Source organism: Lissotriton vulgaris, chromosome 1_1, assembly GCF_964263255.1.
Source record: "Lissotriton vulgaris chromosome 1_1, aLisVul1.2, whole genome shotgun sequence".
In the NCBI taxonomy this organism is placed as follows: Eukaryota; Metazoa; Chordata; class Amphibia; order Caudata; family Salamandridae; genus Lissotriton; species Lissotriton vulgaris.
The window spans coordinates 219,845,786-219,859,703 of NC_141685.1; the positions used below are offsets into that span (position 1 = coordinate 219,845,786).

Sequence of the window (13,918 nt, forward strand, 5' to 3'; positions counted from 1 at the left end):
AGGCAAAAAAAGAATTCCACCAAAGAGGAATTAAAGAGTATTTTGAACATGGGAAACTTATAAGAGTAGCAGAAGAGAAACATGTAGGAAAATGGGCTACGGCCAATAGAATGGAGGAAAAGTAAGAGGCACACAGATGAACAAATGAGAAGCCAGGAAAGAGAGGGAGCAGAAGGTAAATCCCTTTTTAAGATTTATATTAAATACAATAGATTTCTCAAGCAGAGCACAAGTGCCTTGCAGGCGAAACCTAAAAATTGAACTTGCCTCCTATACAGCTCCTCTATCATCCCGCTGCACCTACTTGTATTTTAATTTAACCTACGCTGCCTTCTCTTGTCTCATTTGCTTCCCGCTGCTCTGTGTTGTTTAGAGTGCTCAACAGCTACAACTTGCGGCCAGCCTGCTCCTTTAAATAAAATAAATGTGTCCTGGCGGACTTGATATATTTCTAAAATGTCCCTTTTAAGTTGGGAATCTGCCCTCTTGTAATGGTAAATTAAAAACAGAACAAATCACCACTGCATTATGATGGATGAATGTGCATGCACGGTAAGGCATGTACAAGTATACCTCATCATGGTAGTGTTGCTATGGTATGATGACACATGTGCATCTGTGTCACCATGTATGCATGTGTTCTCATCATTCTTGTTCCAATATTTGTTGATGATGCTCATGCTGTCCAGCCAAAACAAACTATTTTTAATCATAAGGCTTACCAGCATAGCAAAAAGCATTGCCAAAGCCAGTATACCAGCCTAAAAACAAAACCTATGGTCTTTGCCAATGCTTTTTTGGATGTAGGGGGTTAGAGATATGTGTGTTTAGATTGCAGGTGACTTCCTACAGCATATATTAAGTGTGCACCGGTAGGTGATGGCTGAAACCCTGTCCAAGTCCCCAGTGCAAGAAATGAAACAGACATGTTTCCGCTCTGAGAATTTTTGTCAAATGTTATTTAACCTGCTCTGAGAATTTTTGTCAAATGTTATTTAACCTGCACTTATTGTAGGGTTTGTAACTGTAGTTATGTACCTCCTGTAATATCATATGTTTCAAAGGTCAGGTGATATGATTGTCATAGAAGACAATGGTGTCATATATCGTGTGATGTCACTTTCTGTGATGTTATTGGGGTCCCTTGCGCTGTCCCTGCCATTTTGGTGAATGTGTGCCCTATTATGCCTGACACCCAACCCTTCTCTAGAAGGAGCTGTGAGCCAAGGCATAACCAGTGCTTCTGTCCAATTAAAAGAGATGGCCTTCCAATATTTTGTCACTCATGTTTAAACTGTCTGCTTTACTCATGTTCTTCTTTCTCAGCAGACATCTTGCACAGACAGTTCAGGTTCAGACATGGTGTTAATTGACAGAACTGGCCTACATTTTAAATGTGAGGAAGAAATTCATATTATGCCTCAGAGTCCTGCAGTGGGGCTCTCTGAGGATAGCCATGAAGAGAGAAGGCCAGACTCATCCACTGACACTAACGTGATTTGCTGCATTTTCAGGTCAACACCAACGGACTCCTGTCTTTCTTGATGCCAGTCACAATATATGAACCCCGTCCATTTCCTGAGATGGGATACCCTGCTGTGGTGGCAGTGTACTGGGCAGATGTGGACATCACAATAGCAGGAGAGATTTACTACAGACAAAGCACAGATCCAGACCTTTTACAAAATGCCACTTCAGACATCAAGACCTACTTCCCCAGCTATGACTTCACCGCCACATGGATGTTCATTGCCACCTGGGACCACGTGGCGTATTATAACTCTCCGTCACCACCAAGATTGGTCAGTGAACTTCATTTTATATTGATGCCTTTATTACGTTTTGAAGTGATTACTTGTGATGTCCTAAACATCTGTTAATGCCTAGATAATAGCATTATTAATGCACTCAGCATTCACAGTCTAAGATTACATGAGGTACCTTGGAAGCCCCCACACTGTTTGCATTCTAGAAGGGCATGAGACCTCCCTTGAGAGTCACACACTTAATTGCATTCACAGAATGCTATTTGGTGACTTTGACACTCCCCTGAGAGCTGCACTCTTCCTTACCCTCACTGAATGCTCTTTGAGTGTTTTGGGACCTCTACCAAGAGTCACACACCTCCTTACCATGACAGTAGGCTTCCTTAGGACTTTGAGACCTTTCATGAGAGTCACACATTTCCTTACCCTCACTGAATGCTCTATGAGAGTTCTGGGAACTCTCTTAGAGTCACACACCCCTATACCATGACAACCGTCTTTCTTGTGGGTTAGCGACTTTCCCTGAAAGTCACTCACTTCTATACCCTCACAGAATGCTGCATGAGGGTTCTGGAACCTATTCCAAGAGTCACACACCTCCTTAACATGACAACAAGCTATTTGAGAGCTGACACTGTTCTTTACCAAACATAATGCCCTATGATAGCTTTGGGACTTTCCCTGAGAGAAAAACACATGTTTACCCTGATTGAATGCTGTAGGAGGGCATTGAGTCCCCCTGATAGTCAACACATTCTTACCCTCCTAGAATGCTCGGTGAGTGCTTTGAAACCTTTCCTGAGAGTCACACACTTTATTACCCTCACCAAATACTCGATGATGTCTTTTCCTGAGAGTCATATTCAGCTTCACTCTGATAGCAAGATATATGGGAGCTTTGAGAACTTCCCTGAGAGGCACACACTTTCCTGCCCAGACAGAATGCTGTTTAATGGTTTTGAGACCTCCATGAGAGTCACACAATTCCTTACCCTAATAGAATGCTTTACGAGGGTTCTGGGACCTCTTCCAAGAATCACACACACCCTTACCATGACAGCAGGCTGTGCACGGTGTTTTAAGACTTCGCCTGAGAGTCAGATGCTTCCCTACCCTCACAGAACGCTCTATGAGTGCTTGAAGACCTTCCCGGAGAGTCACACATTTCTGTAACCTCACAGAATGCTCTGTGAGAGGTCTGAGACTTCTCCTGCGAGTCACACACTTCCTTACCCTAACAGATTGCTCATGAGTGACTGAATGCCTCCCCTGAGAGTCACACACTTTTTTACCATCGCATAATGCTCTATGAGGGTTCTGAGACCTCCCCCGAGAGTTACACACTACCTTACCCTTACAATGTTTTATGGGGACTTTAGGATTTCCCCTGTGAGTGACACATCCTTTCCCTCATAGAACATTCTATTACGGCCTTGATACCGTCCCTGAGAGTCACACACCTGGGTACCATGACAGAATACTCCATGAGAACTGTGATACCTCCCCTGAGGGTCACACACCTCCCTATTTAATTTATTTATTTAAAAAGTTTTGTATAGCGCGGATATGATCCCGGAGGGTATCAGAGCACTATACATAGGTATAAGTAGACAAAGGAAAATAGGTAGTTGAGGGAAAACTTTGAAACAGTGAGGCGATAAACAACAGGGGCAGGCTTACCCTCACAGAATGTTCTGAGACCCTCCTGCGCGATGACTCTTCGAGGGGGCTGACACCATAACACACTGCCTTGTTGACAGAGGAGGCTCCCTGAAGGGCCGGAGAGACCTCCAAAGATGTTAGGGACGCGAGACCTCTCATGAGAGTCAGACACTGCCTTACAATCAGAAGATTTGTAGCAAAACACAAAGGGAATCCAACTCAATAAGAAACAGAGCAATTAAAGACTATCAAAAACAATGGTCATTTTCAGAATTATAAATGTATACTTAATGCAAAAATTAACATAATCGAATGTTGAGACTGTTTGGAGGATTTAGACCGAAAAAGCAGGGTAAAGTAGTTCAAAACTGGTTGTGTTATACAGAATATTAAATTGATCAATTCTTAAATCAGTATCTGGCTGAACTAGAATGGACATTTGTAACAAGAGGCACGCCCAGTGATATAGTCTTAAGTTCGGGAGAGCCATCCCACCCCTCTCCTGAGGAAGCAACATAAGATTAGTGGAGCGTCTAATCCTGCCATATTGCCAAACAAATCTAATGAAGATTGACTCCAAATTTTTCATTATTTTATCATCTATTAGTAATGGAATATCCCTGAATAGGTACAGCACTCTCGGAAACATTAACATTTTTAATGCATTTACCCTTCCAATCAAGGAGAGATGCAGCACATCAATTCTCTTTAATTCTTTTTCAATAGACTTTATAAGAGGGAGATAGTTCTCCTCAATTATTTTTTCCACCGATGCATTGATCTTAACTCCTAGATATGTTGCAGAATCCACAAATCGGTGATCTGATTTGATAATGTTCTTGGAGCATATGATCTGCGTTTTAGTCTCATTTAATACATTTCCGGATTCTGTACCCAAAGCTTTTGCCATCTGCCCCAAAATAGGAAGAGCTTGTTGTGGATGGGTGGTAATCACAGCTAGATCATCAGCGTACGCCAAGATTTTATTAGAATAACCATTACAGATCACCGGTGTTATCCCAGGGCAGGCTAATATCTCCTGAATGTAGGGGTCAATGTACAGGGCAAAGAGAATCGGGGAGCAGAGGCAACCCTGGCGCGTTCCTCTCTTGATGTTAATTACCTCTGATTTTACCCCCATAATCGTAACTCTAGCTACCGGATCGACGTACATTGCTCTTAAGGCTCCAATGATTTTAGGGCCAAAACCTCGACCTATCAAGATATTCCAGAGAAAGTTCCAAGCTACGCGATCAAAAGCTTTCTCCGTGTCGAGCAGGATCATGGCGATCTCTCCCCCCGCGGCAGCACGGGCACCAAACAAACTTATTGCTCTAATTATATGGTCAGTTGTGCCCTGTCCCGGGACAAACCCGTGCTGCCACGGGGAGACAAGACCACCAATGACCCTGCTCAGCCGTTTAGCCAATATTTTAGAGTACAATTTTATATCGGAATTTATTAATGTTATAGGGCGATAAGATCCTGGTTTTTCATTCGGCTTTCCCTTCTTATGAAAGATTATAATGTTTGTTTCTCTCCAAGAATCCGGAACCACCCCTGAACACAGAATCCCATTAAATAGATCTAGCAATAGATCTAGCAATCAGCAGATAATGATTTAAGAATTGATCCTTTACACGGACAGAACCCTCCTCCAATTTTTACGATGCTCCTGGGTGGCAAGGCACCTGGATTTTTGCTGTGTGAGATAGAACGTAGGTTTTATAAAAAAGCACGCCTAAAGACACTGTTTGGTGCATGGCAGGCCTGGAAATTTATTCTGAAATTCTATAATGTCCCAAAAATAAATTCTTATTTACATTTACATAATTCTAGTATCTTTCCTCAGTTGAAAGATGACAAAAATTTGCGGATATGGAAAAGAATGGGAATTAATACCTTGGGAGATATTATGGATGGTGATAAGATTTTGGGGTTTGAGATATTGCAGAATAGATATGGCATTCCAGGAAGTCACTGGCTTTTATATGGCCAACTGGCTCACGCTATAGGGGCTATAAGACCAAGGATTTCCTCCACAGTTGATTTCCCTCTGGCTAGAATTTTAGCTAGAGGCTGCAATAAGATCAAGATTGTTTATAATTGTCTTGTGGAGGGAATTCAGGATGATATGGAGAAGACTGAATCTAACTGAGCTGCTAAATTGGGGGATCCTGAAGTGGATCTGGATCTCGCTCTTTTATTGAATAAACGGGTATTCAGAGCCTCCAATCTCCGGGCCCAACATTACAAAACTATATTCAACCTGTACCATACACCAGCTAAGTTATATGCCTGGGGATTGAGTGAAAATGACAGCTGCCCCCGATGTAAAGAGGGTCAAGCAGACTTATTACATATGTTCTTTTTTTGGAATCGACTTGACTCCATTAAAAATGAGATAATGAAATTCTGGGAGGGGCTGCTAAGCCATGCTATAGACCTATCCCCGACATTGATGTTGTTTGGTACAGATTCAAAATTGAACCTGGGGAAGGATGAAGAGGCTTTAGTGTTTATACCAGTCGCAGTACTTCGAATTCTGATCTCCACGGGTTGGAGAGATGTGACTGCCCCGTCCTTTCAGATGTGGCTCTCCAGATTGATGGGGATTCACAATATCGAGTCATGCCTCTATGAATTGAAAGAAAAAAGGAAATGAGAGATGGGGGAACGACTATGGGCCCCAGCTACTAATTGGAGGGCGGCTAGAATGTGAATTATCTTGTAACTTTCTATCCCCCCCGAAGGGTATGTTTGAACTGCAGTTTAAGTTTAAACTATATGTATTTTTATGAGAGAGCAATGATTATGTTTATAATTTGTAATTTTGTATGAATTTTCTATGCCCTTCCTGTTCCACAATCCCAATAAAAATATATTTAAATAAAAAAACTGAATATTAAACTGTATTTAACAATACTAATAAGCAAAGGGCATGGTGTCCCACGTGAAAAAGGAACCAAAAAAGGGTAGGGAAAGCAATATAATTATGGATAACATATTTAAAAAATCTAAATATAGGTTCTGAAATTACAACAAAAGACCAAATGCAAGTGTTTCATACATATTATATATATATATATATATATATATATATATATATATATATATATATATATATATATATATATATATTAATACTCAAGCCCTTTAAACAATCAAAAAATGACAAAGACGTTTCGACCCCCTTCGTAATGCCGGGTCACAACAGGATCAGTTGAAACGGGAGACACCTGTGGGGTACAAATAATATGGATTGACCTTCAGCTGCAGGGTTAGTGGAATCAATGGCTATAATGTGATTTGAGGGTTCACATACCTGAGGGAATCATGGAGAAAAGCATGGAGGGTAACATAAAAAGTGCACACCAACAACATGCTGTTGAGGTTAAGTGTCACTCACATGGGGTACCCTTGGTGGGAGATGGATGCAGGTCATGGTAGTAAAAATGTAATGACATGGAGAGAGGGATTGACACTTTGCAAAATAAAAAATTGGCTAGATGTACTGAAGTCAGCTAATGGTCAAAACGTACTCCCAAGGAGAAGGAGGTGAAGGGGGTCGTGTGTTTACAATGAAGTCTAAGCACCATGCACAGTTGTACTGGGGACCACCCTGTAAATGCTGAGATAACTTCAGAATACACGTTGTGCCACAAGCGGTGAGTGGTCCGAGCTGTCAGGAGTATTGTGTGGAAGGCTGTGGGCTGCAGAATCAAGCCACAGCTATTGCTGAAGCTGACAAGCCCTAGGGGTCCATTAGGATGTCGGGCGGTGGCACCGCGGTGCAGAAAAATGCCTTTTTCCACCCGCGATCAGCAGTACTCACGTCCGCCATATTAGTATAGCAAAACACAGGTAATTACACGTCCACCGCAGGACGACACGCACCGCCATCAAAGTGCGCCTGCCACCGCGCAGTGGGAACCAATGGAGACTCACCGCCATGCGGAATGACGTCCGCCCCGCTCCACACATTGGGATAGCCCAAACAGACAGACACACCGCAGCGGAGACACCGCCCAACCAGAGACGGCGGAAACTCGATAGCGGAGCACCATAGCACAGAGCCTGTCGTCACCACACGGTCATGAACGCCACGTCATGCACCCAGCTCTACATATGCATACGGTCATGTACCTGCTACTGCACTACCATGAACTGGGCCGCCGCAGATGACGCCGCAGGTAAGCTCATACACAAATACAACACACAACACACGGGCTGACACAGGGAGCAAGTCCACCACAAACACCCTGCTGGGGGTCACAACACATCCACAAGGGCACCCACACATTACCCACCCGCCAACAAGTTACCCCTCTGCATCCGGGACACACATCTACCTCAAACTAGCAGCAAAGTCCCGCTCCCGGTCACGTCACCACAGCAGAAAACACATGCGCACAATGCTGAAGGCAGGCCCACTACAAGACATGGGCAGGGCACAAATACCGCAAGGACACACCACCCCCAACCACACATCAACAAACACCAGCAAGTCACAGGCCAGGTGACCATCCTGGGCACCCCCATGCACACCAACAAGCACACGAAGAACCAAGCACAATACACAACCTGCACCACACAACAGACAACCAGGGAGACAGACACTGCAGAAGTGGCTGACAAGGAACATATTACACCAGTGCCTCACACACTGAAGGCTGACAATACTTCCCAGCACATACACACAAACAAACACACACCCTGGGTGTATCCACAAACAGAACACACACACGCAGGGTAGCCTGAACAGATGCCTGACCAAAAATACACACAAACAACACAGGAACACACACACAATCCCAACAGAAGCAGACATACCCTGCCACACAAACAGTGGAAAGGCAATGGGAAGACAAACACAACATAGCTGCACAACATCATCACTCACGAACAAAACACACACAACATAACACAAATCACATAAGACGTGCACCTGCACAGAACTTCACTGCCACATCAAACAAACCACACATGCTCATGAAAAAACAAATCAACAAACACCACAGGACATCAGGGGATGCACATCAGGCACTGCCAAGCCCACATACCCACAGCACTGTATGCACAACAAGCAGTGTGTGACAAAAAGCACAGCAGCTACATACAGACATGACGGACATAACCACAACACACACACCACAAATCAGCACAGCACAAAAGCAAAAGCACACCCAGGAAGTGAAGCTCCACCACAGCCAACACAAAGACACCCAACACAACTACAACAGGATGCACCACTCTGGGATACAAGAGCACAATTAGCAACAGAGCACTGGGCAGCACACACAGCTCAAGTGCACAAGAGCAATCCACACTGATGAATAGCACAATAACATCACACATAAACCAATGGGGACATGTCCAGAGTGGAACAGCACTCTTGGCCCAAAAACTGCACCACAAGGCACAGTCTCACAAATGAAGGGATGGGGAGCCACATACACATGCAAACAAAGGGGACAGCTGACATCAAAAACAACTGATTTGCATGTCAGTATTAGACATGTAAGGTGTGTCCCATACACAAATAGAGGGAATGCAGACCCACAATGGCTAGGCACAAGTGGCACACATAGGGGAGGGCATCACCCCACACACTATGCCTTACAGGAGGAGAAAAGGCACCATGTGCCTGCAGTGCAAGAGAAAGTCACACACAATGCCAGTGAGGAGCAGAAGGCCACACAGTTCACACAAAAACACACAACACACATTGATGATCAAACAAACACAACACTGATGTGCAAGTCACATTCTTTGCACACTCATAAGTGACCAAAACAACAAGGAGGAGTCACACAGTACTGCATGGACACACCAACACACTGCACAGTGCACAACAGACAACTCACACAAGTGCATACAATCATTTACACAGGGCATGAAAATCCAAACAACAGGCACACAACTCCTGGCTGACACATGTGTGGCCATCACAATCCAGGGGCACACACACATCTACACCCACTACAAAATCACACCCTTCACCTCCTCACCACCCAAGAGCACACATCTCATGTATGCCAGGGGACCAGGACTAAGGGCCAACACAGGATGACCAGACACATACATAGCTGGGTATATATACAGGAATAACATGCATACATCATGACAGTACCCAGCCTGCATGCAAACCTGTGCACATCATCACACCCTGTGCTGGCAGTGTACCCCACCCTGACATGGCAACAACTTAGCCAACAACAGAAAATCACTCAAAAGAGATCTGCATGACAGGTAAAAGAGCCAACACAGATAACACAAGTATCAGTGTCAGAATGGACTGTAGACCCTGTGATCCCTGTTCAAAAATGTTATGCGGCCAAAGATCGTGGCAGTGTTAGTGACACATAGTACATGGGGCACAGGCAACCAAATGCACACACAAAAATAACTTTAATCAGCAAGTACACTGCCAAAACAGACAACAGGAGTAACTGTCTTTATTCACATATTGCACAGATGTGAAAGTAGAACAACTGTACACAAGATCAAGGTACGAAATGCTGATCAAAAGCAAGATATCTTGCACAAGCAAACTACAAACAGGAAGGCCAGTGTCCATGGCACAGGGGAGACTCCAACACAGCTGAGCAACAGGGTCAGTGTCCAGGGCAGGTGGCCCAGCAAGTACATGAGAGGCTGCACAGGGGAGAGTACAACACAGCAGAGCAACATGGCCAGTTTCCAGGGCAGGTGGCCCAGCAAATACACAAGAGGCTGCGTAGGGGAGCATACAACACAGCAGTGCAACAGGGCCAGTGTCCAGGGCACAGGGGAGACTCCAACACAGGGACCAGGGCACGTGGCCCAGCAAGTACATAAGAGGCTGCACAGGCAAGGGGGGAGCAGCAGTGAACGACAAGGCCAGTGGCCAGGGAGAAGTGGAGAGTAAGGACATGAGAAGCTGCACAGTGAGTGTTTTTGACTGTACCCTTCCATGGCCAGCAACACTCCCAAGTGGCAAACAATGGTCAGGAGTAGCACACCTCTATGAGAGTCAGGTGTATGAGGGGGTCTGCCACTCACATTTGGCTGTCAGGTGGACCTGGAACTGGCTGTGTGTCGGGTCAGCAGGAACACTGACTGGGGAGACAGAGAAGCAGGTGATGTAGGGCTATCAGTCATTTGGCAAGCTGGAGGGCTGTTTGGACCAGGTGGTATTGTGGCACGTGGAGGTGGAGTCATGCAGACCTGTGACACAGTGTGGGTGGTGGAGGTTGGAGGGGTGCCATTCCACTTTTTGGGAATACGAAATGGCTTCCCTGTCTTGGGGTTAATTGGAACAGGTGATGACACAACAGGTACACACACCAACTCTCCCGCATCAGGTTCAGACACTGGCACTCCCTCTGGTGATGTGCCCTCCTTTGCCACTTTGTCTGGGCTGGCCCCTACAGTGCCCTCCTCCACCTGCTTCACTGGGTTTGGAATTGGAGTTGATGTGGTGGGGGGATGTGGGCCTGTGCCCTTCCTAGGTGTATTCTTGCTAGACAACACCTCCTCAGTGGGCACAGACACTGCACGCCAAGCATTGCGTGAATTTTTAGGGACAGGAGAGTCCTTTGCTGGTGATGCCTCAGAGGTCTGTGAGGCTGATGTCAGCCTCGTTACTTTTTTGGCCTTGCTCTTCCCTGACGGGCTCTTGTCTTTGCATTCTGGGCTGGCTCTGCTCTTCTGGGGGGATGGTGTGTGTGGGTGGGACCGCTTGTGTTGTGTCTGCTTTGTGCTCCTTGTGCTGTATCGTCTCTGTGACTCATGTGAACCGTGGTCACTGTCCTGTGATGTGACTGGGGGGTGGACAAAGGCACCTGAGCAGGAATGGGAGCATGTGCTTGTTGAAGGGCAGACGTTACTGAAGATGACAAAGCTTATACTGTACGGTGGAGCCCACCCACGTCAGAGTGTATGCCCTCTATGTAGGCAACCACCTGCCCTAACTTCTTGTCATGGTCGCTGAAGGCACTGAGCAGGGCAGTCTGGCCCACACAGAGCTGGGGCAGGATCTCCACACACTCTGCACTGAGGGCAGCAGCGGGTACAGGTGCAGGCACAGCGGTGCCAGGTGTGAATGTAACTCGTCCCCTCTTACTGACACGGACAGCACCATAGGTAGTAGATGAGAGGCTGGGCACTGACGGTTGAGTGGTAGATGATGTAGCAGACTCCCCATGCCCTGTGCCTGACAACATGGATGCATCACCACTTGCATCAGATGAAGTAGTACTCTGTGCCTTAGCCACGGATTCCTCCTGCATACTCCTGTCCCCTTCAGATGCGCTGGTGAGCTCTGTGTCACTGGCCTCTGGTGCAGGTGTAGTGTTAGTCTCGAACCACTGGTTCCTGGCTCCTGTTCCTCTGTGCCCACTGGCGATTCTGCATGAGAGAGAGATGCAGGGTTGTATAAATGACATCATCAGGACAAAGCAAAATGAACAATGCACAAAGGGGATGGCCAAATCAACATACTGATCACCACACCCTGCATAAATATTGCAGCAACACACTACATACAACACAACAGTGCCTGCAACACTGACTAGCTGTAATGACTGAGCCATGTTGAAGCCACAGCACAAAAACTTGCCCGTGGATGTAGTGTACCACACACAACTGCCATGCCCACACCTATCATGTCCCAACACTCGTTGCCACTGACAGGCCTTCTGGCAACCTGAGGGGAGAACACACATACGCATTGGGATATGACAGTCCACAATGCCAAGTAGGCCATACCAAGCGCCATGTGGTACTCTGGGGCACCTTGTTGTCAGACGTGGGGCCCACAACAATCATGGTGAATGCAAAGTAGCAATACATGAACTTACACTCAGATAGTGGATCCTTATGTTAACCCCCTAATAGATTTCCCACACCATCCCAATGCAGAATGACCATGTGGATCCGAACACACCTGGCTATGTAAAAGCACAGCAGGGATGATCAGCCTTGTAAGGGCTGTTTTGCACAATGCCTGACACTAGCACACATCCCTGCAGTCACTCACATGACACATCACGGCACCACCCCACGAATATAACATGGCTCACCGCTGCCAAAAGGCTCTGTACACATGCATCCGTTTCCAGGCAAAGTCACCCTCCCCAAATACTCACCCCTGCCTTGCTGACGATGCTTCTTCAGACGTGCATCAAACTCCGGATTAGTCACTGCCAATATGCGAACCATCAGTGGTGTTAAGTTTCGCCGTGCCAGACGCCCAGTGCGCGGTTGCAGCACCAAGGTCATTTCAGCCTCATTTTTGGCCAGCCGGCTGATGTCGTCCCACCTCTTGTGGCAGTGGGTGTGTCGTCTGTTGGATACCCCCAGGGCTCGTACCTTTGCAGCAATGGCCCTCCACACGGCCTTACAACGGTGTACTTAGAGCTGCAGGTATGGGAGAAAAGTAGGGTAAATTACCAGTTACACATTGTCATGTACCAACATCTTTAACAACAGTAGCAATACACAGACTCAGGAGCAATTGTAATCCCCCTAATTCCAAAACTGAGGGACATGTCACAAGGGCACTCTGCATGCTCAAAATACACATTATAGCATGCATACATGAGGGCATAGAGGCTACCTGCCAATCACACACACATGCCGGACGACGGCACTGAAACCCCTCAGTGGCTCACACACATCACCAGTCCCATGCATGTCTGACACTCCCCTGCCCAACAGCACCCTCAATGATAACTTATCACTAGATTGGGGCCACCATACAGCCTCGGGTACTGTGCCAGCACCTCGTCCACTAGCACCTCCAGCTCCTCGCTTGTGAATGGACTGGCATGGATCTTCTCAGTTCTTGCCTTCCCTGTGGACATATGACACCTGTGGTTAAAGTGAGTGGTGAGGAGTCCCAGGCAGCAGGCACTTCAGGCAGCTGCAGGAGAGGGTCCCACGCAACAGATGGAGAGGGACCCAGGCAGCAGGCACTTCAGGCAGCAGCAGGAGAGGCTCCCAGGCAGCAGGAGGAGAGGGTCCCAGGAAGCAGCAGGAGAGGCTCCCAGGTAGCAGGCACTACAGGCAGCAGCAGGAGAGGGTTCCAGGCAGCAGGCACTTCAGGCAGCAGCAGGAGAGGGTCCCAGGCAGCAGGAAGAGAGTGTCCCAGGCAGCAGCAGGAGAGGGTCCCAGGCAGCAGCAGGTGAGGGTCCCAGGCAGCAGGCACTTCAGGCAGCAGCAGGAGAGGGTCCCTGGCGGCAGCAGGCACTTCAGGCAGCAGCAGGAGAGAGTCCTAGGCAGCAGGCACTTCAGGCAGCAGCAGGGGAGGGTCCCAGGCGGCAGCAGGCACTTCAGGCAGCAGCAGGAGAGGCTCACAGGCAGAAGGCTCTGTGAGCAGTTGAAATGTGGGGCTCACTCCCACAGATTTATAGCTCCCTGGTCTCCTTTGTGAGTTGCAAAGCAGCGATTATTGGTTGTGCAGGACTGCCTCCAAAAGCATCCAATGACCGGCTTCCGCGGTGGCT

The 13,918-nt window shown here is 47.0% G+C and overlaps 1 protein-coding gene across 3 annotated transcripts in view; it reads left to right on the top strand.

The window, feature by feature from the left end:
• The window catches only part of LOC147740932 (uncharacterized), a 366,615-nt gene that overhangs the window by 121,135 nt on the left and 231,562 nt on the right, over positions 1-13,918 (top strand). For all 3 annotated transcript variants that reach the window (XM_086936088.1, XM_086936083.1, XM_086936085.1), the window contains exon 5: positions 1,515-1,802. In XM_086936088.1, the coding sequence (XP_086792214.1) occupies positions 1,515-1,802 (288 nt within the window). The remainder of the gene's footprint in view (positions 1-1,514; positions 1,803-13,918) is intronic.